Source organism: Lagenorhynchus albirostris, chromosome X (genome assembly GCF_949774975.1).
Source record: "Lagenorhynchus albirostris chromosome X, mLagAlb1.1, whole genome shotgun sequence".
NCBI classification, from domain to species: Eukaryota; Metazoa; Chordata; class Mammalia; order Artiodactyla; family Delphinidae; genus Lagenorhynchus; species Lagenorhynchus albirostris.
This window is the reverse complement of record NC_083116.1, coordinates 124,489,336-124,516,940: the sequence shown is the minus strand read 5'-3', so window position 1 is coordinate 124,516,940 and position 27,605 is coordinate 124,489,336. Positions and strand designations below refer to the sequence as shown.

General features: G+C 42.4%; 1 protein-coding gene and 1 non-coding gene across 2 annotated transcripts in view; both read right to left on the bottom strand.

Moving 5' to 3' along the window:
* MID1 (midline 1) overlaps positions 1–27,605 on the bottom strand; it is a 651,564-nt gene that overhangs the window by 63,263 nt on the left and 560,696 nt on the right. The window contains exon 5 of the mRNA XM_060136812.1: positions 22,587–22,682. Coding sequence (XP_059992795.1) covers positions 22,587–22,682 — 96 coding nt within the window. The remainder of the gene's footprint in view (positions 1–22,586; positions 22,683–27,605) is intronic.
* On the bottom strand, positions 527–599 carry TRNAD-GUC (transfer RNA aspartic acid (anticodon GUC)). Its single transcript has one exon. It is a non-coding gene; the product is annotated as a tRNA-Asp (tRNA).

Genomic DNA, 27,605 nt, shown 5'->3' with positions numbered 1-27,605 from the left:
TTGTATTTCTGATTCACATCTTTTGATTCAGAAACCACGAAGGCTGATGGAAGTGCTTTGAGTAGGGCCAATCTGAGGATTCAAGAAACCACCGCCAAACCTTCTTTTGCAGACCTACACTTCTATCTTTGTGTCATAAGTCTCCTTCTTGGTCCTTAACCTAAAGACAAGGGGGGTGGAGAGAATTAGGAATGCTGGCCAGTGGTAGCAACTGCTGTATACCACCTCTGGACCACATGGAAATAGGGTGCTTATCCTATAGAGCCCTTCACATCGCAGGACAAAATATAGCTTAAAACTGAGCCCTCTTCCCATTCCAGCCTCCTCCCTGCTACATTTTTTCTCACCTTCTTTGCACTCATGAGTAAATATCACATCAGCCCCTCATGAGGAGAAATTCGGTCACTCTCACCTCATCTCTGTGATGGCCTCAACCATGTGCTCACCATGTATCTTCTCTACGTCTAGAGTTACAGCTTCCTTTGTTTTCTTTTTTGGCCGTGCCATGCGGCTTGTGGGATCATAGTTCCCCGACCAGGGATCGAACCCGGGCCCTCGGCAGTGACAGCACCGAGTCCTAACCACTGGACCAGCAGGGAAATCCCTACAGCTTCCTTTCTTGCCGCGAAATGCGTCATCCTACCCACCGTTGTCTCCTAGTCTTTAGTACTAACTTTCTCTCTTTGCAAAATACTCTAAATTAAATTCTTCTAAAGTGAGATCTAATCCCAATTCTTTCAGAACTTACTTCTTCTTTCCGGAGTTATCACCCTATCTTTTTTAAGGCCCTAATGAACACCTTTTCGGAGACTGGAAGTACCACAGCCGATGTCACACAAGCTCAAGCCATGACTGCTCTCAGAATACACTTGCAGCCTTCACTGTGAAAGAGCTACATACCACTGTTGACCCATTCACTTATTCATTCAAATAACAGCAACTGGGTTCCCACAGTGTACGAGCCAGCATTCCAAGTGCTGGGCGTACACTGTGACCCAAGAGAGACAAAGTTCCCATTATCACCGAGTTTACATGTAAGCAAAGGGCAACAGGCTGAACAAGCCGAGAAATAAATAAGAATTTCAGATCGTGACGTGTGTAAAGGAAATCACAGAGGGTAATGTGATCGAACACGGCTGAGAGGAGGGTTTTTTTTTTTTTTTTTGCGGTACGCGGACCTCTCACTGCTGCGGCCTCTCCCGTTGCGGAGCACAGGCTCCGGACGCGCAGGCTCAGCGGCCATGGCTCGCGGGCCCAGCCGCTCCGCGGCACGTGGGATCCTCCCGGACCGGGGCACGAACCCGTGTCCCCTGCATCGGCAGGCGGACTCCCAACCACTGCGCCACCAGGGAGGCCCGAGGGTCTTTCTTAATAGTGGTCATGATCAGACAAGAATTCTCTGACAAGTCTCTCGAGGGATGAAAAGGAACCAGTCAAAAGATGTGGAAAGGCTGTCTGCAGGCACTCCTGATGCTGCTTTTTTTGTTTTTGTATTTAGCAATGTCTTTTTATTTTATTTTTTTAAACATCTTTATTGGAGTATGATGGATTTAACAGACCTCCTTGCAAACATTTAAAAATTCGTTTCTGACCTCCACGTCAATACTTGGGGCCTTTTCACATCCATTTGCAGACAGGCTCAGAGCGTGAAAAAAATGAGCCAGCACCCAGCTGCGGCTGAACAAGGCACGTTCAGCCTTCGTGTTGCAGCTCTCGTAGAACCATAGGATGGGGACAACAGAAGTGCCGCAGCACTAAGCAGGAAGCGCCGGCTCTGCAGCCTGTTAGACTGGGTCTGAGTCCCCGCTCTAGCATCTGTTAGTGGGGCGACCTCAGCCAAATCTCTTCACACTTCGAAACCCCCTTTCCTTGTTTATAAAATAAAGAAAATACAATCAACCAGGATGACTTATTTTTAGGATTTAAGATTATAATCTATGTGTGGGGGGTGTGTGTGTGTGTGTATTTCCCTGACGAGCAATGGTTCATGATTAGCCAGTGTTCCTGGTGTCTTCATGGAGTGTAACTAGTGTGCATTTCGAGAATGGACTGTATTTATTTATCTTCTATCTAGGGTGTCCACAGTTGTCCTAAACTAACTTTTTTGGGGGCAGGAAGGGTAAAATGTTAAGGGAAATTTGTAAGCTACAGAAGAAATCTTGCTTGTAGGGGGTTGCTAACCCACTGTCTCCTATTCCTAGGGTAATTTTGCAGCTTCTCTTTGAGAGACTCTGACTTTCTGATCCATTACAGCCCAGCGAAAGAGAAACTGGCAAGTTGAATAATGAAGTGAGGCCATTGCTCCTGTCTCACCCTAGTAGTAGCCCTGAGAGCTAATTCAGCACAGGGCGACCGGCCACATTCACGCTCATATCAGCTACCGAGAATCAGCCACAGTCCCGTGTAAGTTGCCACTGGGCGCACAGTTTATCTGCCTTTTTTAGAAATGCACTTACATGTACACATTCCCCAGATTAGTTAATGATCGCGTAAATGGGGTGGCTATTTTCTCCAGAGCACTTGGTTAGCCAGGTCCAGTAAAAAGTGCCCCCCGCTAAATTTTATGGTGTAATAGTGTTAACAGTATTTCACAGAAAGGGTGGCGTGAAATGGACAATTTATTATTTTGGTCTTGTCATATGTATATAAACATTAAAGGGATTTAATTACATCCACACACTCAAAATTGGACTACGTGTCTGTGAAATGTTCCTTAGAAGTCTGTAAAGTTTCTAAGTATTTCTAGAAACTTGCTCCTTTAATTTTTAAAACAAATATATTTATTTATTTTGGGCTGCGTTGGGTCTTTGTTGCTGTGGGTGGGCTTCCTCTCATTGCAGTGTGCGGGCTTCTCATTGCGGTGGCTTCTCTGGTTGCGGAGCACGGACTCTAGGCACGTGGGCTTCAGTAGTTGTGCCACACGGGCTTAGTAGTTGTGGCTCGCGGGCTCTAGAGTGCAGGCTCAGTAGTTGTGGCGCACGGGCGTAGTTGCTCCACGGCATGTGGGATCTCCCTGGACCAGGGCTTGAACCCGTGTCCCCTGCATTGGCAGGCAGATTCTTAACCACTGTGACACCAGGGAAGTCCCTGCTCTTTTAATTTGACTTGTATTCCACTGAGATGTTCAGTGCAGGGTATAATGCCATCAGATTTCAGATATGTGTGGCCTTCACATCTTTAGAAATATTTTATGGAACTCTTATAAGGAAATATCAATGGAGAAAAGTATCTGGCCACTTCGCACAGGTAGAATTTGGACTAGTATGCATGATAAAAACCTCTAGATTTTCCGAGTAAAACCTTTAAATTCCTCTTGTGAAAAGGATATGCTGACTTGTTAGATCACTTCCTATTCATACCCAATGCAAACAATGAAGTAAGCTTAGGAGAGGATGACCCCGATGTGCTAGGGAAAGGAAACTTTATTTCAGGGTGTTGGGCAAAGAAGGGTGCTGGCATTGCACAATTCCACAGACCACCATTCACTTTGGTTTTTTTTTTAAGATTTTTGTTTTTTGATGTGGACCATTTTTAAAGTCTTTATTGAACTTGTTACAATATTGCCTCGGTTTTATGTTTTGGTTTTTCGGCCACGAAGCACGTGGGATCTTAGCTCCCTGACCAGATATCGAACCCGCACCCCCTGCATTGGAGGGCAAAGTCTTGACCACTGAACCGCCAGGGAAGTCCCCACCATTCACTTTGAAAGCACGAGACTGGTGCCCTCCGCCAACCTGTGCAGCCCAGGAGAGCCCCCTACCACGCTGGCCCACCGTTAGTGTACTCTTGATATTGTACCCCTTTGGTTTAAGACTCTAACCCTTGATCCCCTGAAGTCACTACCAACGAGATTGGGGGTTTAAAAGACAAATGTCTACTTTACAAATGTGCCTAGAATTGGTCCTCCTGGCAAAAGCAAAGCCGTACCATGATTCAAATGACGGTGACCTTGAGAAAGGTCAAAACTCTTTTTTGGAAGCTCAACATTGCTAATTATTAGAGAAATGCAAATCGAAACTACAATGAGATACCACCTCACACCAGTCAGAGTGGCCATCATCAAAAAATCAACAAATAAGAAATGCTGGAGAGGGTGTGGAGAAAAGGGAACCCTCCTACACTGTTGGTGGGAATGTAACTTGGTGCAGCCGCTATGGAGAACAGTATGGAGGTTCCTTAAAAAACTAAAAATAGAGTTGCCGTATTATCCAGCAATCCCACTCCTGGGGATATATCCAGACAGAGCTATAATTCAAAAAGGTACATGCACCCCTATGTTCACAGCAGCAGTATTTATAATAGCCAATACATGGAAACAACCTAAATGTCCATCAACAGATGAATGGATAAAGATGTGGTATAGGGACTTCCCTGGTGGTCCAGTGGTAAAGAATCCACTTTGCAATGCAGGGGACGCGGGTTCGATCCCTGGTCGGGGAACTAAGATCCCACATGCCGCAGGGCAACTAAGCCCGCGTGCCACAACCACTGAGCCTGTGCACCTCAACTAGAGTCTGCGTGCCATAACTACAGAGCCCACGTGCCCTGGAGCCTGCGCGCCACAACTAGAGGAGAAAACCACACGCCACGATGAAGATCCTGCATGCCTCTACAAAGATCCTGCGTGCCACGACTAAGACCTGAGGCAGCCAAAAATAAAATAAATCTTCTAAAAAAAGAAGATGTATATACATATAATGGAATATTACTCAGCCATAAAAAAGAATGAAATGATGCCATTTGCAGCAACATGGATGGACCTAGAGATTATCATATTAAGTTAAATAAGAAAGAGAAAGACAAATACCATATGATGTCACTTATATGTGGAATCTAAAATATGACACAAACGAACTTATCTACAAAACAGAAATAGACTCACAGACCTAGAGAACAGGTTTGCGGTCATCTAGGGCGGGGGGATGGATTGGGAGTTTGCGGTTTGCAGATGCAAACTAGTATACATAGAATGGATGAACAACAAGGTCCTACTGTATAGCACAGGGGACTACATTCAATATCCTGTGATAAACCATAATGGAAAAGAATATGAACAAGAATGTATAGATATGTATAACTGAATTACTTTGCTGTGTAGCAGAAATTAACACAACATTGTAAGTCAACTATACTTCAATAAAATAAATTTTTAAAAAGCCCTTTATGGTTTGCTATTGCTGCTATGGTTTAAACTCAATAGTACTTTTCTCTATTACTAAGAATATGGAATTTTGAGTCTGCATCCAAACTTAAAGGGATTAGTGTTATTGTATCTTAATAACACTATTATTTCACACTGTTATATGTCACAGTGTCCCTAACAATCCTGTCTCGTTCAAAAAGAAAAACACCGGAGGAGTGAATTCCCATATGCCCAGAGCTGGAGCAACTGAAGCACCACTGAGCAGCAGATGAGCTGATGATGTGTCCGGGAAGACGAGGGTACCGGGAAATCTGTGCGCAAGCAGGCTCTACGTCCCATTGCAGACTGCTGACCAGGTGCAAAGAAAAACGTGAGGATCTGAGGGTGCTTTGGGTTTTATTGTCCAAGGCAGCTGTAATGAACATTCCAGATCCTGGGGCAGAAGTTAGAGCCGCCAGAAGGAACAATGAAAGGGATTCTAATATTGGAGTTTGTATATAGAACTGAGCCAAGGAGAGCTGAGGAAAAAGCAGACTGTATTACTGTAATTCATCTATCAATAATATGTTTATATGTAATCTTCATCCTAAAATTCTCTCACACCAAAGTCAAATATTTGTGGACCGAGCTGAAGGAGATGAGAGAGGAAAAATTGGCCACATTCCCAGGGTCCCTGTCTTTGGAGGAGAAACTAGAGTACAGGATGACCTTTTAAAATATAACATTTAGCATGTTAACTTAATATTGAACACTTTTCACTAAGACTTTTAAAAGTCCAAGAAAGAAAAAAAAAGTCCAAGAAGGGCTTTTCAAAAAAAAAAAATAATGGAATTCCTTCATCAAGTGCTTTTGGTGAGAAGTAGTGATGGCATGGATAGAAGCCACATGTAATCCAACCTTTACTGTAGAGTGACGTGGTGGAAAACGATTTGGCCCAGAGGAGACCAACTATACATATTGATTAACCATCCAGATGGGATTTTGTTTTATTTCCACTATGGGATCAAAAAAAAAGCTCCCACGAACCTCATGAGAAATCCTCTTTTCTTGAGGTTTCTAAAATTATGACGCTTGAACGCTGGATAACGAATCGAGATGCCATTAAAAACAGCAACAGGGCTCCCCTGGTGGCGCAGTGGTTGAGAGTCCGCCTGCCGATGCAGGGGACACGGGTTCGTGCCCGCGTCCGGGAAGATCCTACATGCCGCGGAGCGGCTGGGCCCGTGAGCCATGGCCGCTGAGCCTGCGCGTCCGGAGCCTGTGCTCCGCAACGGGAGAGGCCCTTGTACCGCAAAAAAAAACAAAACAAAAACAGCAACACACTGTGGTGAGCTAAGCAATAAAAGCCTTCCTATAAATGAAACATAATGGTAACGATACATTAAAACTGTCCAGCAAGAACGCCCGCCACCGCTAATGCCTAAAACTTGGAAAGGGCACCACAAAAGAATTTTTCTCCCAAGAGTAGCACACGCAACATGACCATCCAAGATGTTGTTGATGTTGGTCATTCTGCAGTAAAGCAAAATCGTCTAACGAGGTGAATTAGTTGTTTAAATTTATTTATTTTATTTATCTATTTTTGGCTGTGTTGGGTCTTCGATGCGCTCAGACTCTCTAGTTGTGGCGAGAGGGTGCTCCTCTTCGTCGCGGTGCGCAGACTTCTCATTGCGGTGGCTTCTCTTGTTGCAGAGCATGGGCTCTAGGCGCGCGGGCTTCAGTAGTTGGGGCTCGTGCACTTCAGCAGTTGTGGCACGAGGGCTCAGTAGTTGTGGCGCACGGGCTTAGTTGCTCTGCCACACGTGGGATCTTCCGGGACCAGGGCTCCAACCCGTGTCCCCCTCGTTGGCAGCAGATTCTTAACCACTGCGCCACCAGGGAAGTCCCGAGGTGAAATGATTTAGAGCGAACAAGGGCTAGAGGAGGCAGGAGTTCAGATCTCAGGGTCCTGAGGAAGTCTTCCCGGGATCGAACACCAGGTCTTGCTTCCTTACTAGTTGTATGTTCTCGGCCACTTGCTTCAACTATCCATTTCTCAAGTTCCTCATCTGCATAATGTAGAAAATACCAACTTCTACCTGGTTGACCAGATGTTCCCCCAGGGGACAATGGCAATGTCTGGAGACATTTTCCGTTGTCAAAACTGGGGGCAGGGGAGAGGGTGTGTGAGTGCTACTGGCATCTAGAGGGTAGAGGTCAGAGTTGCTGCTAATTACACATCCTACGATGCTCAGGACAGCCCCCACTAGAAAAGAGAATTATCCAAGCCTCAAATGTCACCAGTGTCGTGGTAGAAACCCCGGGGGTGGACTGTGGTGAAAACAAAATGAATGAGTACATGGAAAGCCACTGAGAAATGCTCGGCATGTTATAATTACTCAATAAATGTTAACTACCACTGTGGTTAAGAAGCTCTGTGTATCTGGAATGTCCATATACAATCAACACTTTATGTTCTAGGACCATGTGGCCTGTGCCAACTACCTGGGGACTTTCTAGCATGAATCAAAACTTGTATCCTTCATCATCTTTCACCAAAACAATAGCTTTGGAAGCTATAACATGAGGACCGACTCCGGAATTTTCGAGTTACTTTCAAATCCCGAATGTATTTCTTATTCTTCTTGATGCAACGGGAGATGAGGGTTGGAGATGAGTCTTCCATGATCTGGAGTAAGCGTTGGGAAACTTTGCTGTAGAGGGCTAGACCGTAAATATTGTAGCTCTGTGGACCAGAAGGTGTCTGCTGTAACTACTCGATGCCCCCGTTGTCATATGCAAGCAGCCACTGATGATACGTAACCAAATGGGTGTGGCCGTGTCCCAATAAAAGTTTACTTACAAACACAGGTGACAAATCAGATTTGGCCCTAGGGGCATAGTTTGCCAACCTCTAGCACAGAGGAAAGGAGTCTGTGGAGTCTGCAGCCTTTGGGCTTTGGCGTGAAAGAGCTGCAGGTGTGAAAAAAATGTGTTGAATTTCTGTGAGAATGTTTTCTCATTTGCATACTTTCAATGAAAATATCTGTAAACTCTGTGGCACTTAATGGGTGCTTGATAAATAATAGTTTTCTTCCTTCAGGGCATGAACAGATCCAAAGACTGAATTCACAGGATTTCAATTTGAAAGTGAAAACATACTTGCAGTATGGTTTTTACTTTGCCCGCCATGTCCTGCCGACTTCTGTCCCAGTTATACCAAATGCCGCTCTTCCCCTGAGGCGTTTCTCGGACTACACTCAAGTAACTTCAGTCTTACATTCTTGGCATGAATGCCACTGACTTCCCTTTTTGTGTTTAATGGTAACTCTGTTCAAAGCCGTTCCAAAATGAAGAAGCAGAATGGAAGGTGTTGCTCATAATTCATTCAAAAACAATAAACTCCTCCCTTCCTTTCTCTTATTAATTACACACTTTAGAACACAAGCGCTCTACACCCTTCCGTTTGGGTTGGGCACACAGAATGGAAAAAAAAAACAAACCTGTTAATCTGTCATGGGCAGTTGTCTCTATCGAGTCTTTTCATAAAGTTTCTGGAGAGTGCTACTTTCTATGAAGTGATTCTGAACCAATGTATTTGGCAAAAATCTCCTTTTAGACCTTGTGGTCGGAGCTGAAAAGTAACTTCTGGAAGAGGATGGTTGAATGCCGGGGAGGATGGAGGTGATATGTTTCAGGGAAAGGAAGTCATTTCTGATGGAAAGAGGAAGCTTTTATCCCATGACCTTCCATTACTCATTTTCAATCTTACATGTCATTTCTCATTAAGTGGCATTCTTTTTAGCTGCTGTGCCATGATTCCTGAATAGCAACGGACTGGAAAAATACAAAGTTGGACTCCTATTCAGGCTCGAGTTACTCAACGGTGGATGCCACCTGCTCTCCTGCAGAGTTACGGAGAACAGGGGTTGGAGGCCGGCTCTTTGGTCTTCCCGACAGTGAGTGAGGTAGACTTGATTATGTCACTGATTAGACTTGCACTTGGAAGTATAACTGGAAAATGCCAAGCTCTGTTCTGGCTTTCTGATATATCCACAAGCACTAACTACGGCCCATCTGGCCTGGTGGTTGTCACTCTGGAATACCAGCAGAAGCTGGGAGGTTGATTTCTAAATATTTTTGATGCCCAGTGTTTAATATTCATATTTATTCAAATACAGTGAAAGGGACAGTTTAGAGAAAACGAACAACTGAGCTACGGTCACAACGGGGAACGTGGATTGGGTGCTATCATTCCGTTTGAGAGGCGGTCTGTGGCTCTGTTCCCCTTGGAGCGGAGCACGAGACTAGGATGAAGTACTAGTTGTCACCAGGAAATACCAGTAGGGGTGTGGGGAAGTGAGATAGGAGGAAACGTATGCAGCCAGTTAAGTGTGATTTCACCAAGGCCACTGCGGTCAAACGGAGATGAATCCCAATGGGTAACTCTGGGAAACAGGGCAGAATGCTGTTTCCAGCTGATGGGGAAGGAGAAGGGTATTTATCTACTATCTCCCATCAGTGGCTGGTTGAAGCCTGTTGGGGGGTGGGTGGGCATGAACTCCTCTCTGGAATTAACCGGGGTGGGGGTGGGAAAAGCCCCCAGGCAGAGTCTTAGCCTCTTGCAGCTGGAAGCTCTCAGGCCCGCGGACAGGGGACCGGTGAGTACATTACGGGCCTGGCACTGACAGTTAGAAAGGAGTGACTGCTAGCTGGATGTTCCTTAAAGAAGAGCTGTCATGGAGGTCAGAGGACACTGGTGTCACAGTCGTCCAGTCTGTCCTGTATGTAGCTCCAGTGACTCACTTAGGACTACTTGCAGAGCTAAACAGAGTTTGCATCCGACAGCACTTTCTATCCTAACCTTGGTCAGTCCTAACCTGGGGGCCACAATCCACCTACAGACTTCCATTTGCAACAGACCGTGAACGGGTCTAAATCCGAGCAATGGGTCTAAATTCCAGCAACAAAGTTGCCTGGAAAAGAAAACGCATGAAATCTAATGAGTCAGACTAAAATACATCTATTTCTTTATCTAGAGACCCGTCACTTTTCCATCATTTCAACTCACTGTGAAATTATTCCTGGCTTTACAGCTTTAAGGCTCAATATGTAAACTTCTGCAGCAAAACTGAATGGTAAACACTTGAGTTAGGGATCCCATGAAGAACTGCTTCTCTCTCCCTCTCCCCCCCCCAACCCATTAACTGAAAGGTCAGCTGTATATCTATACACAAACCTGACAGCTGTTGCCTTCTCACCTTCCTACCTGGGCAACAGAAGGCTCTGTTTATGTTTGTCAGGATCAGGGGGTGGCAAGGAGGTGGCATCCTGCCAGGTAATGGGACCGCTGCTTTCTTTAATTTTATTACCAAGAACAAAGCCCTCTTATTGTTTAATAGAACACTTAAAGGCAGGCCTCATAAGCATAGCTCTCATTTTTTTGAGACCACAAATATGAGGAATTCTTTAAGGCCATGTCATGAAAAACAGAAGGAAAAAAGTACTTTATTCTGCAAAAATTAAAGCAACCCTTTGTTGAAGTAGTCAGGGCCCGACTCCAGGTTAGCACGTGTGTGCACTCACTGTCTACGGGCATTCGTTTCCATTGTTCACTGAGGCAGCCATTGTTTCGTTAAGGTTAGATAGAGGCTATGTCAGAGATACAAAAGAAATCACCTTCCTCTAGGAGATCATCTCTTTGCCATCATCATTTCCAGATAACACGCTAAAAGAAGGAACATTGTGCACCAAAAATAAACAAGCCGACGCTCTCCCCTTGCAAACTCTATTTATAAAACTGGGAACCACACAGATCTCAATGCAGTGATTCTTCTGATTCTGCAGCAAATTCAACTTTTGATGCAGTCCCTGCTTCTCAGCTCTGAGTTTTAGAGTACACGTGGCGAAAGCTACTGGTCTCCAGAGATCTTTGCAATAGTCTTAGCAGCTAAGGAACCAAAGTAAGAGGAAATGCGCGTGCCCTTATCCCTCCCTGAATAAGGATGTTACCGTTGTACAAGTGATAATACACGAAGCAATCCTATGGACTTGTCGAGCGCCTACCACCCTAGAAAGGGAACTTTGCCTTTTCGAGAAAATGACTGCACTAGAAAACAATTAGCAAACATGCCAGGTGCACACATAATGAACGGCTAAACCATGGGCTGCAGAAGTTCTAGCGCCGTGGGGTCCAGTATGACAGCCACTAGCCACTTGCAGTTTCTGAGCACTTGACACGTGGCTAGTGTGAACCGAGATGTGCCGTGAGGATGAAACACGTACATCAGTCACTCTTGTGCTGACCACGTGTTGAAATGATGTTTTGAATATATCAGGTCCAATACATTGTCTAGTACAATTAATTTTCACTATTTGGTTTTACTTATTAAAAACTGTGTTTACTCGGAAATTTAAAATTATATGAGGCTCCCATTGTATCTCGACTGAACAGTGAATTGCGAGGCTTCACTCTGGCGGGGTTGGGGGTGTGGCCTTTCCTAGGCCTCACGTTCTTCTAACTGACTCCCTTTGCATCTTTCACCCAGTGGGTCTGCACCATCTCTCTTTGAAGCTAGCCAGGCTTACTTACTTTCCTAGGGTTCTCTTCTGAAACTGTGGTGGCACTCAAAGTTATGGAGTGAGGAGAAGGGGAGATGGGAGGGAAACTGGAGAGCACTGCTGCTGTTCAAGATGGGCTTTGACAAAAGGACATGACAAGTGACTCTAATCTGGTTTGAAAGAGAAGAGGAAAGACCACAGAATTCAGATGTCTGTCAGTTGCTGATTCTGAGGCTGCAGTGTGAGTGTGAGTGTGTGTGTGTGTGTGTGTGTGTGTGTGTATCATGAGAGTCTGATATCGAAAACGTCACCATCTTCAGACCTAGGTTGACTGTCCATACTACATCTGTGGAGGTGTTTAAAAGTGTTTCCCTCCACTTAATTCCAAGTGGCCTTCTGGTCATTTTCTAAGGAAAAGAAACATACTGTCCTGCTTCCCAAGGAGTCCAACCAACTAGGAGAGGGAATACACGTGCACTTAAAGGTCATGAGGATTCTTGCCCAAGGACTGTACCTGTATCAACAAATCACTATGCAGTTCTCCTTAAGCTTTTAAGTTGAAATTATGGATCTCATTATTCTATTCATAAATTCAAGAGATTTTATGAAACCAAGAATAATCACTCTCAGGGGTCCCTGAATCAATGTTTGATTAACTCAAGTTGAACAGACTCAACTCCATTAAACAGTCACTTCCATCTATATATTAGTTGATTCAGTTCCAGTACACATTTTAAGAACGGAGGTAGAACTTACATACAGGGAAATGCATAAATAAATCTTAAGGGACAATTCAAGGGGTTTTGATAACCAACCTTACCAACAGCTTAATCAAGGTATGTTTTCATTGCCCCAGAAAGTATCCTCAAGCCCCTCTTCCGGTCAATTTTCACCCCCTCAGGTAATCACTGTTCAGATTTTTATCACCAAATTCCCGTAACATTTTAAATTGTGTTTATAAATGTAACATATGCAATTTACTTTATAACCACTTTAAATGCTTAACGGGACAAAATTAAAACCCTAACAAGGTAAACCTTCCCACGTCCTTAGGTAGCTCTCAGAAATCTAATAAAAACTTACAAATGTAGTGAAACTCAAGTTCTAGTGAACATTCTAACGTTGGCTTGAAACAAACGACTTTATGCTTTCACCTTAAAATCAGAGGTCTAAAATAAATGACATGTTTCAGATTAGAATCTCAAAGCTAACCTGTCACATTTCTGTAGTATGTCATATTCTCGTTAACGCTACAAACCCTTAAAATACAAACGTGTGTTTTAGTCCTAAACTGTAACCCAAAATGTTGATTCTACGGCTATTATTTAGGTTTTCATTTTTTTGTTGTTGTTGGTTGTAACATCATTCTCAAACTTCCAGGGGAGGAGGGAAAAAAGAACTTTATTTACTTAAGGAAGTAAACTGGTCATCTCAAAGAAGTTGAGGTTACCAGGTCAAGGATTAACAGTCAAAGACTTGAGAATAATTCACAAGACCCGAAGGCTCACTGGTTCTGCTGGTACCACTCATGTATACCCATTGGGCACTCGCTATCATGGGTTGGACAGGGTTTCCAATTCCCCAGCAGATGGGAATGTTTCTGGTCATGAGAGTTCCCCCTAGGGATTTTTAATCATGTCTTTCAACTCTATCACCTGGTTTGGGTAGCTGAGGTCGGGTAACCACTCCAGTTGCTTTACTACTTGATTGGATTCAACCCATTTCTTTACTGGCCGATTCTTGTTCTGTCTGGCTTCAAGTCATATTTCTGTGGTGACATTTACCTCAAAGGGCCATAAGGATATTGAAGTCAGGAAGTTACAGTAGGAGTTTGTCAAGTGGTCATTATCGTTTCTCATATACATTTGCATAAGGCCTACCATTTTTGCTTTCCCTACACCACAGTCTACACCTTGCTGTGGAGCTATACCCACTCGATACAGTAACCATCTCTTTCTAACACCTGCGAGAACGGACAAGGCACCATCTTCCTAACCTGGGTAAATAGATGGAAGGTATCCTTGAACTTAGCACAGCCCAATGCCAAGCTTGCCAAGTCAGAGAATCAGGCTACTAGGATAGTTTTCATCACCTCATATATATGAACCTGCTGTTATATCTAGTGAAAATACTTTTAAAAGCATAGTAAAAGCTCTATCATAAATTCCTAAGCCAGGAAGTTACCTCACTTGGTTGTAAAAATCTTTGTGCTGGTCCTCACTGAAAGCCTTGTACATTCAGGGGTAGCCTCAGGCTTTTTAAATAGCTGAATTTAAATTTTCATATTTCTGTTCCAAACAAAGAAAGCCAGTGCTACAATTGCGCTCTTGTTAACAAACATTTGATTATGCGTGACTCATCTATTTTGCTGGGGAGTTTCAAAATTAGGACAAAGCTTTTCAGTTTTCCCTACAACATGTAGCGATTAAAAACAGAAGTCAGTTGAATAAAGGTAAAAAGATGATGTGTCCTGTTTTTCTCATAATCTTATATACAGAGATAATTTCAGCTTATCACAAAAAGCAATTTTATATTGAGAAAAATAATTTCAACTAGATATTTTTTTAAAACTTTTATTGATGTATAGTTGATTTACAATGTTGTGTTAGTTTCTAGCGTACAGCAAAGTAATTCAGTTTTATCTATCTATATTCTTTTTCATATTCTTTTCCATTATGGTTTATTACAAGATATTGAATATAGTTCCCTGTGCTATACAGTAGGACCTTGCTGGGTTTTTTTCTTCTTTTTAAAAAAAATTTATTGCAGTATAGCTGGTTTATAAACTAGATACTAAGACCCAGAAACAAAAGAGGCTGGTTCAGTAACCATATGATGGATTGATGGGTGGGATCACACTTGTCTCTGGATGGCAGGCACAGGAGCAATAATGGGACTCAGTTTTCTACCTGACAGTCACCTTCTCACCTGGGATCATTCCTTTCACACCTCTGACTGTCTCACCTGGATCCATCCAACGACCACCATCTCAAGTGAAAGCTGAGTTAGAACTACGATGGCAATTAAAAAAATTTGCCATGACCCATTCTTATTATTCTGTATATCACACCAGAAACAACTCTGCTGCTCTAGTCAAGCATCTAAATATTTCAAGGCAAGAAGGTTGTGTGTGGAATAGGGTCAGGGGAGACATGATAGAGAATTCCTGTGTTATGGGGAGAAACTACATTAAGATATGTCAGTGAAACCATGTCTTCGCTCTTCATTCCTAATGCTCAACCATTTGGCCTCCCCAATGAAGGCAGATTATTTCATATCTAAGTATTAGCCTTGGAAATCTGCACTGCTGAATTCAAATATGTAAGAGGGATTGTCTTCAGAGGCAGGTACACGTGAGCATGCTCCAATACAAACCACCTGGTAGGATTCTGAATCTGACACAATAGTTCATTCCATCCAAATTGGAAAGGCTATAGATGATAAAAGGTTTGGATCATGTTTTAAAACAAGTTTCAAAGCTGAAATTTGGGAACGTTATTCTGAAAGTAATACCAAAGTAACTAAGCCTTATATTCATTCATTCATAAGATTCATCTCTTATTCCAAAATACTGGAAGACGTTCTACTGATGTCTTCTCATTATTCTTCATGAATATAACTAAGAAGGAAACAGGATCCAATGCCCTTTATGAATCAATTTTTTTACGGCAAGAGCACAGACATTCAAGTATGTGTTACATACTACCTTAATAAACAAGTTAAATTTAATCTCCACTGAGAAAAGCTAAATTTGCTTCTTGAGTTGTCAATTTTAGCAACCTTGGTTGAGTAAACTGGATACAAAGCCATTAAACACATGCAGTAGCCAAAAATGAATCTTCTCATGATTCAAAGACATGGAAAGATATCCCATGCTCTTGGATTGGAGGAATATTGTTAAAATGGCCATACTACCCAAAGCAATCTACAGATTTAATATGATCCCTATCAAAATACCCATGACATTTTTTCACAGGACTAGAAAAAATAATCCTAAAATTCATATGGAACTATAAAAGACCCAGAATCGCCAAAGCAATGCTGAAGAAAGAGAACAAAGTAGGAGGCATAACCCTCCCAGACTTCAGACAATAATACTACAAAGCTACAGTAATCAAAACAGCATGGTACTGGCACAAAAACAGACATATGGATCAATGGAACAGAACAGAGAACCCAGAAATAAACCCACACACCTACAGTCAATTAATCTTCAACAAAGGAGGCAAGAATATACAATGGGAAAAAGGCAGTCTCTTCAGCAAGTGGTGTTGGGAAAGTTGGACAGCCACATGTGAATCAATGAAGTTAGAACTCACCCTCTTACCATACAGAAAATAAACTCAAAATGCCTTAAAGACTTAAACATAAGACATGACACCATAAAACTAGAAAACATAGGCGAAACATTCTCTGACATAAATTATACCAATGTTTTCTTAGGTCAGTTTCCCAAGGCAATAGAAATAAAAACACAAATAAACAAATGGGACCTAATCAAACTTACAAGCTTTTGCACAGCAAAGGAAACCACAAACAAAACGAAAAGACAACCTACAGAATGGGAGAAAATATTTGCAAATGATGTGACCAACAAGGACTTAATTTCCAAAATATACAACAGTTCATATAACTCAACAACAACAAAAAAACAAACAACACTATCCAAAAGTTGGCAGTAGACTTAAGTAGACATTTCTCCAAAGAAGACATACAGATGGCCAACAGGCACATGAAAAGATGTTCAACATTGCTAATTATTAGAGAAACACAAATCAAAACTACAATGAGGGGCTTCCCTGGTGGCGCAGTGGTTAAGAGTCCGCCTGCCGATGCAGGGGACACGGGTTCGTGCCCCGGTCCGGGAAGATCCCATGTGCCGCAGAGCGGCTGGGCCCGTGAGCCATGGCCGCTGAGCCTGCGCATCCGGAGCCTGTGCTCCGCAATGGGAGAGGCCACAACAGTGAGAGGCCCGTGTACTGCAAAAAAAAACAACAACAAAAAAAACTACAATGAGGTACCACCTCACGCCAGTCAGAACGGCCATCATTAAAAAGTCTACAAATAACAAATGCTGGAGAGGATGTGGAGAAGAGGGAACCCTCCTACACTGTTGGTGGGAATGTAAGTTGTTGCAAGTATGGAGGTTCCTCAGAAAACTGAAAATAGAATTACCAGATGATCCAGCAATCCCACTCCTGGGCATATATTCGGACAAAACTGTAATTCAAAAAGATACGTGCACCCCTATGTCCATAGCGGCACTATTCACAACAGCCAAGACATGAAACAACCTAAATGTCCATCAAAAGATGAATGGATAAAGAAGATGTGGTAGATATATACAAGGGAATACTACTCAGCCATAAAAAAGAATGAGATAATGCCATTTGCAGCAACAGGGATGCAACTAGAGATAATCCTACTAAGTGAAGTAAGTCAGAAAGAGAAAGACAAATACCATACGATATCACTTATATGTGGAATCTAAAATACGACACAAATGAACCTATCTATGAAACAGACTCACGGACATAAAGAACAGACTGGTGGTTGCCAAGGGGGAGGGGGTTGGGGGAGGGGTGGAGTGGGAGGTTGGGGTTAGCAGATGTGAGCTTTTATATATAGGACGGATAAACAACAAGGTCCTACTGTAGAGCACAGAGAACTATATTCAGTATCCTGTGATAAACCATAATGGCAAAGAAAAGAATGTATCTATCTGCATAACCGAATCACTTTGCTGTACAGCAGACATGAACACAACACTGTAAATCAACAATAGTTGAATTTTTAAAAACAAAAGAATCCTCTCCAGAGAAGATGAAGTTCTGTGTAGTCCAAGAGTTCCTTTTCTCCTTTGTCCTGAGAATCCTAAGACTTAAACTTAAGAGACCAATCTTTACCACAGTGGCTTCTCATAATCCAGTTTCTGAATGCCACCATATTTGCAGTATCACCTTATCCTTATTCCAGAGCTGTTGAACGAAGAGCCGTGAATGACTGTGGGTTGTCTGCTGTGGTTTCAGAATCTGACTCTAAATAAGCCTTGAGAACGTTCTCACAAGGGCTCATGTGGGGTAGGAATCTAACCCTTATCTGCAAGTGACAGTGGATCACGACTTTGGACGTTCAAGTTGGCCCCTAGCAGGATACACGTCATCCAAGATCAGACAGCTGTCCACAAGATACAAACAGCACCTCTGGTGTTCGGATGGTGGTCTTAATCCAGTGGCTCTAGACGGAGCAACTGTCAAGGTTTCCATAGACAGAGAATGCTCTGACATAAAACTACACAACAAAATGAATTGAAACGTAAAGGTTCATCTTTCTTTTAACCCAGCAATTTTTTCCTTATTTCAAAGTTTACATTTGAATGCTTTTTAGAGCTTGGTGAATGGCTGAAAAATTCTTTTACAGACCCACATCTGTTTTCCCTAATCAGTTTTTACCATTTCTTAAGCTGTTTTATTAAAATAGAAGAAAAAAAATAATTTAAAGACTTGGTGTGAAAATCAACGGCAAAAGGACACAAAAAAAGTGAGTATAAACAAGGCAAGATACGCCAAAGGACTAAAAAGCTAAAAAGCCAGGACTCTGACGGGATGCTGGCTTAGAGAATGGCCTGCCAGGATGAGCTTGGGCAAGGACGGTGAAGTCAGCTGAGCCTTTATCTTCTCCAAAATGCTATGGCAATTAGACATCCTTTCATAGTTTTCCTCTGCCATCTCAATGTGGATTTAGTCACTGGTTACCTGTAATTCCCAAAATGAGTATCTATTGCATATCCGGGTATTGTATTCCCTGTGAAAGAACTCGATTCTCAGAATGTGTGGAGAATATGATATCCGTCATTGATTCTAAGTATTTGCTTAGCTAATAAACTAGGTCCTCTGATTTTTAAAAGAAAATGGGGAGGGGGCTTCCCTGGTGGCGCAGTGGTTGAGAGTCCGCCTGCCGATGCAGGGGACGCGGGTTCGTGCCCCGGTCCGGGAAGATCCCACATGCCGCACAGCGGCTGGGCCCGTGAGCCATGGCCGCTGAGCCTGCGCGTCCGGAGCCTGTGCTCCGCAACGGGAGAGGCCACGGCAGTGAGAGGCCCGCGTACCGCAAAAAAACAAACGAAAAAAAAGAAAATGGGGAGGAAGACGAGATGATGAAGAGAAATAGTCCATATATGATCTAAAAATGTGAAGTGCTACAGCTGATCCAAATTCTGACCACTTTTCATGGACTCGTTCTACACCCCATAACTAACTCCAAACTCAACCCAAGGCAATTTTCTATTGCATTCTTCCCTTGCAGAAAACAGAACTCTGGCTAAAACCCACTAATTTTTAGAATCCCACCAAATTAACACAAACATTTCGTGGGAGTTGACCTGATGTTGCCTTTTCAATGCCTCTATCTCTGAGTCCTAGACTGCCTTGGCCTCATACCCTCTGTCCTCTAGTTTTAAAAAAATTTGGTACTTACTATCAAAAAGCTATTTCACTTGCTTGTTTAAAAACAAGCTATGAAAACAATGGGGATGGGGGGTGGGAGACCTTCAAACTCTTTTCATTCTAAAGAAAAGCAGAAGTGAATCCCAGGAAGGAGGTGTGGATTTATAAGGATGTGGCATTTCCTCAGGATTTGGTGGGAATTCATTGATTTCATTCACAACAATTGAGAGTTGCCTCTGGGCTTTGAGTGTTTTTAGCTCCAGCTAGCACAGGGATTATTTTCCCCTGGAAGGCTCATACCCGAACACAAGGACACCTTCAGGCAGAGGAAAAGGAAGAAATAAGGTCTAGGAACCTAGGATGTGAACCAGGAAATTCTTTTCCACTGCACTGATTTAAAAGACTGTCATGCTGGTGCCTAAAATCCCACCACCTTTTTTGGAGCTTACTAGTGCTGGGGCATTTTCCCTTGGATGTGTGATCGTTTTGCATCAAGATATCCATACTGTTTTCCCAATAACCAAAAATATCATTTCCTGAAAAGAGTGAGGGATGCTAATTGTAATTGTGAAATTTACACAGCGTTCCTCAAGCCCTCACTAAACCTTCAAAACCAAATAAAGTTCAAACTCAGATGCAATGTTAAAGCCCACTGAACCCTCATCTCTCCAAAGCCAGTTCCTACTTATCCACCCTCAAACACTTTCTATTCCTATAGAATGAACTCCTGGCTTTGTGTACATACAAATCTTCATTTTTCCATCCCCATGCCTTGGTTTGCCCTGCAAGCAATGCCTCTCCCGTGTCTCCACAGGCCCGAATGTTACGTACCCTTGAAGGCAGCCTCACACCGTGTATGACCTCTCCCAGCTGAAAGAAATTTCTCACTTCTCTGAAATTCCAAAGTATATAATCCCAACCTCTCTCATGGCAATTCATTTTTCTATTTGGTATTGCTCTTTCATCTTAGTTGAGATAGTAAGCTCCGTGTGGGCAGGGTCCTTTCCACCTAGCACAGGGCAACACACACAAGGAGGACACTCCCCATGCACTAATGGAATGAACTAGTGCGACCACTTACCAAACCAAAGTAACTGACCTCAGACAAAAGTTGACACCCTCACCCAGAAATATGTGTTTAGTGAACACAGCTCGGAGATCAACAGTGTCCAGAACAGGAAGAGGAGAAAGTCAGGTTAAGCTAAATTATCCACATCTTGGAAATAAGGCAAAAAAGAAGACTGAGTCGTTCTGGTGTCATACTAGAGCGGACTCCATGAAACCAGCGTAAGGAAGGGGTCATCTGACTCTCCAGGCTGGGATGTAACGGAGTTTGACTTTCTATTTACTATCGATGAGGGCTTAGTCTCTGCAAAGTTAAATGTTAACTTAGAGCAAACTGATGGTATGCAACTTATTTTGCTCAAATGTAATGATTTTATTGCCCCTTAGGTCACCAACCAGTTTTGCACTGAATTTAGCTGTCTTACTCTAGCATTCTTTTACCTCCCAACCCCCATGTTTGTACGTATCAGTCTCTGATACGAATCCTCCTTTAAGCCAGCTTCATCATCTTGCTTATTCCTTCATCAAAGATTAAATAAATTTCGAGGCAGACTCATTCGATTATTATATGAGATTTAGATGCTCAATTTTTAAAAATTATACTTTGAGAATATGAATAACTATGAATAAGGGCACACGTAAAAATAGGTACTGCTGGTATCATTATTTTTCTACTTATAAGTTTCTTTGCTCTTTATCTAGAATCAACTTCCTAAGTACCAAATTTATTCACCCACACACATTTCTTTCCATTCCAAAGGATTTATACAGAAATAATAAGAGTGAATGGAATGAATATTCTTTACTCTTTGTCTGGAATAACTTCTAATGGCATGTACGTGTCTATTTGAAAGTCTGCTGCAATCAGTTCAGTAATACCTTTATTTTAAAAGCCTGTATGTCAACGAAATACCTAATCTTTTGAAAGAAAAATAGAATCTGCTTGTAAATTTTGTGAATGACACATCTATCTATCATTTGAAATTACTGAACATTACAGAATGTAATTTTACATGTTAGGATGAACAGCATTTTTGTAAGTTCAAGCCATACTAATATTGCATTAGGAGCGAGACAGTTGTTCTGAAATCACTAAAGGCCATAATAGAAACCAGACACTAATGCTTTAAGAAGTAACTAGCTGAAACTGAATGAAATAATCACCTAATCCATAATGCATTTGTAAGATTTTGCCATGCAACACAGATAATTTTTTCTTTTCTTTCTTTTTTTTTTTTAACTGAAGAGAAATAATTCTTTCTTATGGTCCTAAACATCAAATGCTATCACGTCATAAAAATGAAATATAGCACATGGATCATTTTTTTGTTCATCCATTTAATTCTATAATACCTATTCACTTCACCCTATAATGAAAACATTATGCTTGTTCACTATTATTTACAATGTTGTTAAATCAGCAAGGCTCCAAATGCTCCCTCGAAAGATCACTGCCAAAATCGAAATCTGCTCTAGACGGAGGGTTAGAAAGATCTGGGTTCCGCAACTCGCCCTTGCTGTCAGTGCTGCCTGCACGCTCTTGACTTAATCCCAACATGCCGCAGTTGTGGTCAATTTCATGGAAACGTAGCTGACAACCAAGGTGTATTTAATACACACCTGTAGTGGGATGAATTGTATCCCCCCCAAGAAAAGGCATGTCCAAGTCCTAACCCCTGGTATCTGTAAATATGACCTTATTTGGAAATGGGGTCTTTGCAGATGGAATCAAGTTAAAGTGAGTTCATACTAGAGTAGGGTGGAGCCTAGTCCAATGACAGGCGTCCTTGTAAGAAGGAGATTTGGACACAGACACAGAGACACACAGGGAGGAGGCCACGTGACGACAGAGGCTGAGATTAGAGTGATGGAGCCACAAGCCAAGGGAACGCCAAGGACTGCCTGCATCCACTAGGAGGTGGGAAGAGGCATGAAAGGACGCTCCCCAAGAGCCTTCAGAACGAGCAAGGCCTTGCCAACACCTTGATTTTGGACTTCCGGCCTTCAGAATGGCAAGAGAATCAATGTCTGTGTTTTATGCCATCCAAGTTTGTGGTGACTGGTTACAGCAGCCCTCAGAAACTAATACAACACCTTTTAAATAGTGCATTTTGGGGCTCTTCTTTGTAAGAGTGATTCAAATCTACAAGATTAGGAATGCTAAGGAAAGCTGGATCAGGGAGAGCTGCGATAGGGGCGGGGGCAGAGCAAAGCAGTGGATGGGGAGAGATTCTCGAGTTCTAGTTCCTTCTAATTTCATCCATGTTGGATATCTAGCTTCCGCAAAAACTCTGACTTTAAGAAGATTCCCATTGGAGAAATATAAAGGGTGAGGGTATAAAAACCGTGATCAAGCAGTTTTCATATGAGAAATAGCACACAGAGATACTCACCTCCACATGTTGACATGTTTGGATGAGTTTAGCCAAGAGCGTCTCCAGTTCCGTGTTCCTCTTAATAAGGTTGGTGAGGTTACTCTCTAAGTTTTGCTGTTCAAAAAAAAGAGAGGAAAATCTTATTCTGCATACTTTTAATACTTTAGTATATACAAAATTACTCATACTCAGGAAAATGGATACATTTTTAAAGAAATCTCAATGCAATCTACACAGTTTCAAGTACTTATAGATTTAAACTGGATTTTGAAAAGTCACAGTGTGAAAGATTATTTTCAAAATGTTCAGATCTCACTCTTTTTGTTCCTGCTTCCTGTACGAACTCAGGCATATTTCACTGAATAATTAGTCATAGGTTATTTCCAGGTTGTGAACGAGGGAGAAAAGAGGTAATTGGATTTCTAATTCCTTTACCTGAATCAGAAATGGCAATAATAGAAGGAATATATTCCCACATCAAATCAACTACTGTTGGATTTTTAGAATTTACCATCTTATGGGCAGGCTGAGGTCAATCCGTGGGAAGAAGGTCTGAACTGTCCAGCTATTGATGACACTATGGTCATTTATAGGCATTGATAAGAAGTCCTCATCATACACGTTTACTCATAATACGTTTCATTGTACACGCTTCTGTTCTTTGCCTATCAACCTATCAATGCCAGATCAAATTTCCTTCACTGCTACATTTTTCACATCACTGTTCTCCTTAAGAATCTAGAACTATTCCCTGTTCCTTTAGAACATCAACATTTGTTGAAATTTAGTTTATTGATTACAATGTTGTGTTAATTTCTGCTGCCACATACTCCACCATGTTTCCCCTCAGGTCCCCACTGCCCCCTCGCTCTTCCCCCCTTCTCATGTCTGCATTTCCTTTCCTTTCTGATCCTCGGAGACTTTCCACTTATGTTTAAGCTTGGTTATTATTCTTTAAAATCCATTTTAAAATATTTTATCTGTAATTCTCATGTGTTCAGAATTCAGAGGGAGGTTTGGGGCATTATTTCATCTGGACTGGAAGATCAACAGGAAATCTTCCATTTCGACTTTGAGACCCTCAAAGTGTCTCAAATATAAATATTTTAAGGGAGAAAAAGAAGCGTTTCTCCCCTGAAGGGTGGGATACCACAAAAAGTCAGAGAATGAACCAGACAGAGTGATTTAGGTGCAACTTAATGACCTCATGTTTGCATCAACGAAAAACTTGCTTTCAAAGCTCTTTACCACCAGCACAAAAGCCAAATGTTTTTCTACTGCTTGAATTAAACAAAGTGCAACCACTTTATGGTCCGAGACTAGAGAATAATTTCGACGCCTTCCATTATTCAGTGTCTTTGACTTAGATGTGACCACTTGATGGTATATTTGTCAACTTCTTTTTGTATGTTCGTCTTAGGGAATCCTTTTACTTTTCTTTTTGGCTGACCCTTCAGAGCAGGAAATTACCAGGGAAATACATCATGAAACTGTTTAAAGTTCAATTGTCATAGGTATGACTTCTTAAGCTAGCCAGCAAGAGATTCAAATAAATATAATCTAACACATTTAGACTTTACAAACATCTGCTTGCTTTTCCCTCCCTTTATTAAGGATACATCATGTATAAAATCTGTTTTTAATCAACTAATATGCAGACTAAAGCCTGTGGTTTAAACACATTGACCTATCTAGATCCTTTGGGGTTATTCAAATTTAAATAGTACAAGTGTTACTGAAGCCCGCAAAGAATTACCAAGTCACTTAGAAGTATAATAAAGGGAAATGAAGCTGAGAGAGAGACTTGTTTCCAAGAGTGGTTACCAAAGGGACTGACAACACTTTTCAAGACAGCCCGGGTAATGGGCAGGTAAACAAATCCAGTCCTCAATGAACCATGCATCCACAAGCTTCCACTACGGGGACTTCTGTGGAGTTTTCTCGAATTTAACTGTATCACTAACCTCGTGTGTGGTGATCGGCAGGTCCCATAACCCCTTGATTTTGACTGTGCCTTGTGCAAACGAGAGATAACATTTTTTGGCATCAGAGTCTTGGGACTAAAGTGGATATAAGTATCTACTTCCCTATGGATATCTAAGGAATTCTACAGAGTACCCCCCCCAAAAGTTCTAGTTTCCTGTTCTCACCTCGAAAACATCAATACATTTCCATCTCCTTATGGAGCTGAACTTTGTAGAAGTCCAAGGAGTCAGGCATGAGTGGCCACACATATAGAGTCAGGGGCCTGGGGCTACGACCCTAGCTGAATTCTCCTGGACAAATGACGCTTGGGCTCAGTTTTCCCATCCATGATGTGTAGAAACAATAAATGCACCCATTTATGCTACTGTTCAGTTCAGAGGAGAAAATGAAAACACACCAGGAACTATACAAATGCTTGTTGAGGAAATCATGGATTGTGTAGGGTGAAACATTGTTTGGTGTCCGTACCAGACACTACGGGGGGCCAACCCCATGCCTGCGGCAGTCACCGTTCTCAAGCTTGCTGGTGGCTTTTTGCTGCAAGTACCTGTTCCTTTAGGCTCCAGGGCTTTTCCTGGCCCCAGGCAGGGCGGGCGGGGGGTGCTGGGGAGGAGGAGGGAGGTTGATGCCCCTAGGAGCAGCCCTCATCCAGCAACTATTGGCAGTCGGTGGATGAACTGCCCAGCTTCCCCACCTCCAGGTGGGATCACTCTGAGTCGTGTTTCAGAAAATCTCCCGAGCGCCCGCACGGGGCAGGAGCCCGATTCCCACAGCAATCACCTGCTCCTGACCATGCCCTCTTTCCGCTTCCTCTCCTTCTCTGTTCCGCCTCCCCTCTCCCTTCCAGATGCTTCCAGGATCACCTCCCAATTCGAATTCTGAGTTAGGGTCTTCTGGGAGAATTCAACTAAAACTTTTTCCATAGACGACCTAATCTGTTAGTTCTGAGTATTCCTTCTTATGAGGAATAGCCAAATTAACAGAAGATTGTATTGCTTTTGAAAGATATTTGCTAATACAAGGGTTTGTTTTCTCTTCCCTCTTTCTAACCTTTTGTACAGATCACATAGCCTCCAAATTCCAGGCTCTAAACCAGCAGTGCCATTAGAAATACAATGTGAGCCACAAATGGGAGTCACATCTAAAATTTTCTAATAGTCATATTTTAAAAAAAAAAATTAAAAAGAAACAGGTAAAATTAATTTTAACCATATATTTGACTTAATTTCCAAAATATTATTATTTCAACACATGATCAATATTTTAAAACTGATGAGCTCTTGTACATTCTTCTTCTTTCTTTTTACTAAGTCCTTGGCATCTGGTGTGTGTTTTATACATATACCATATCTTGATTCACAACGGCCACATTTCAAACACTCAGCTGCCACATGTGGCCTGTGGCTACATTACTGGACAGCAGAGCATCAGAGTCTAGAACGGGGGTCAACAAAGCTTTTCTGCAAAGGGCCAGGTAGTAAACAGTTTAGGCTATGTTGGCCATATGCTCTCTGCCGCAGCTACTCGATTCTCCTGTTTTAGTAAGAAAGTGGCCATAGACAGTATGTAAACAAGTGGGCTGTGTGCCAATAAAACTTTATTTACAAAAACAGGTGGTGAGGGCTTCCCCGGTGGCGCAGTGGTTGAGAGTCCGCCTGCCGATGCAGGGGACGCGGGTTCGTGCCCCGGTCCGGGAGGATGCCACGTGCCGCGGAGCGGCTGGGCCCGTGAGCCATGGCCGCTGGGCCTGCGCGTCCGGAGCCTGTGCCCCGCAACGGGAGAGGCCACAGCAGTGAGAGGCCCGCGTACCGCAAAGAAAAAAACAACAGGTGGTGAGGGAGATAAGGCCCATAGGCCAAGCTCCTTCCTGGGCCCGGGCACATGCTCTTCCCTCTGGAATGCATCTGCATGGCAGGAAATAATTCTACTACCAAGGAGAGAGCATAACAAAACCACAGTATGTATTGACTACCTGCTGTATACCCATCATGGCTTAGTCCGTTCCCATTATAAATCCTCAAACATTCACTGTGGGACCAATTAGCATGGAAAACTGAACATTCATTGGAGAACACTTCTGAAATTGAATGTAGTACATCAACTAACTAGTAAGTTCATTTAGCAACTACTATAGATTGTTAAAACAACGACTTCTACCCTTTAAGGCTTTTCTCACTGGTAGTGTTGAGTGTGAACCCAAGAAGAGGGACTTGACAGTTCAGAAGCATTCTGAAGGGATGCTATACCACTCCATTAGATCACAAGATCTCAGGGAAGGCCAATACTACACTGAATACTACATTGTTGAATAAACAAGCGTTTACGTGACTAGACAGTCTAGCAATTATCACTGACACATCTATTTCAATTTCTACCTAAAATCAAGTTGTTCCTAGCCTTAATTCATTGTCTCTCTCCCGGGTATTTTTTTATAGTACTCCTTTTACTTTACGAAGGGAAAGGAAGCCTTTGTTGAGAAAGATGAGGCTTTTGTAAGTGTGCGACTATTCGTTGTAATTCAACACGCCCCCTCCTGCCAAGCCATCACCACCGAAGAGGAATATAAATAATTCAAGATGGTCCTTCTAAAGGTAAAGATGCAATGAGTCAGATTTCGTTTCTCCATATTAAGCAAAAGATTGGGTACAAGTCAAATTTGTGAAAGACAACATTGTAAAACATGTGTTGCTTCAAGAGTGAGGCTCCCCTGCATACTTTCTCCGGAAAGGATGACTAATTTTTCCTGTAATTTTTGTTTTAACACATACACTTCTAATGCATTTTCATGGAGCCAGACTCAGCCTCCTGAGTTGATCACTGAACAATCATGGCAGCATAGCTGATTTTACAACCCATCTCAATACAAGCCTTTAGGCATGGTTATGGACAGCAGCTGAGAGGAGTAAATCCAACTTAACAGATGACCTTTGTACTTCTACACACACCGAGACCCAATCAAATAGCAAGGTAAGCAGACAAAAATACCCCTCATTTTAGCCTTTGGAGACCTGTACCTAAGGGTCAGATTACAGGAATGAATGACTTGTCATT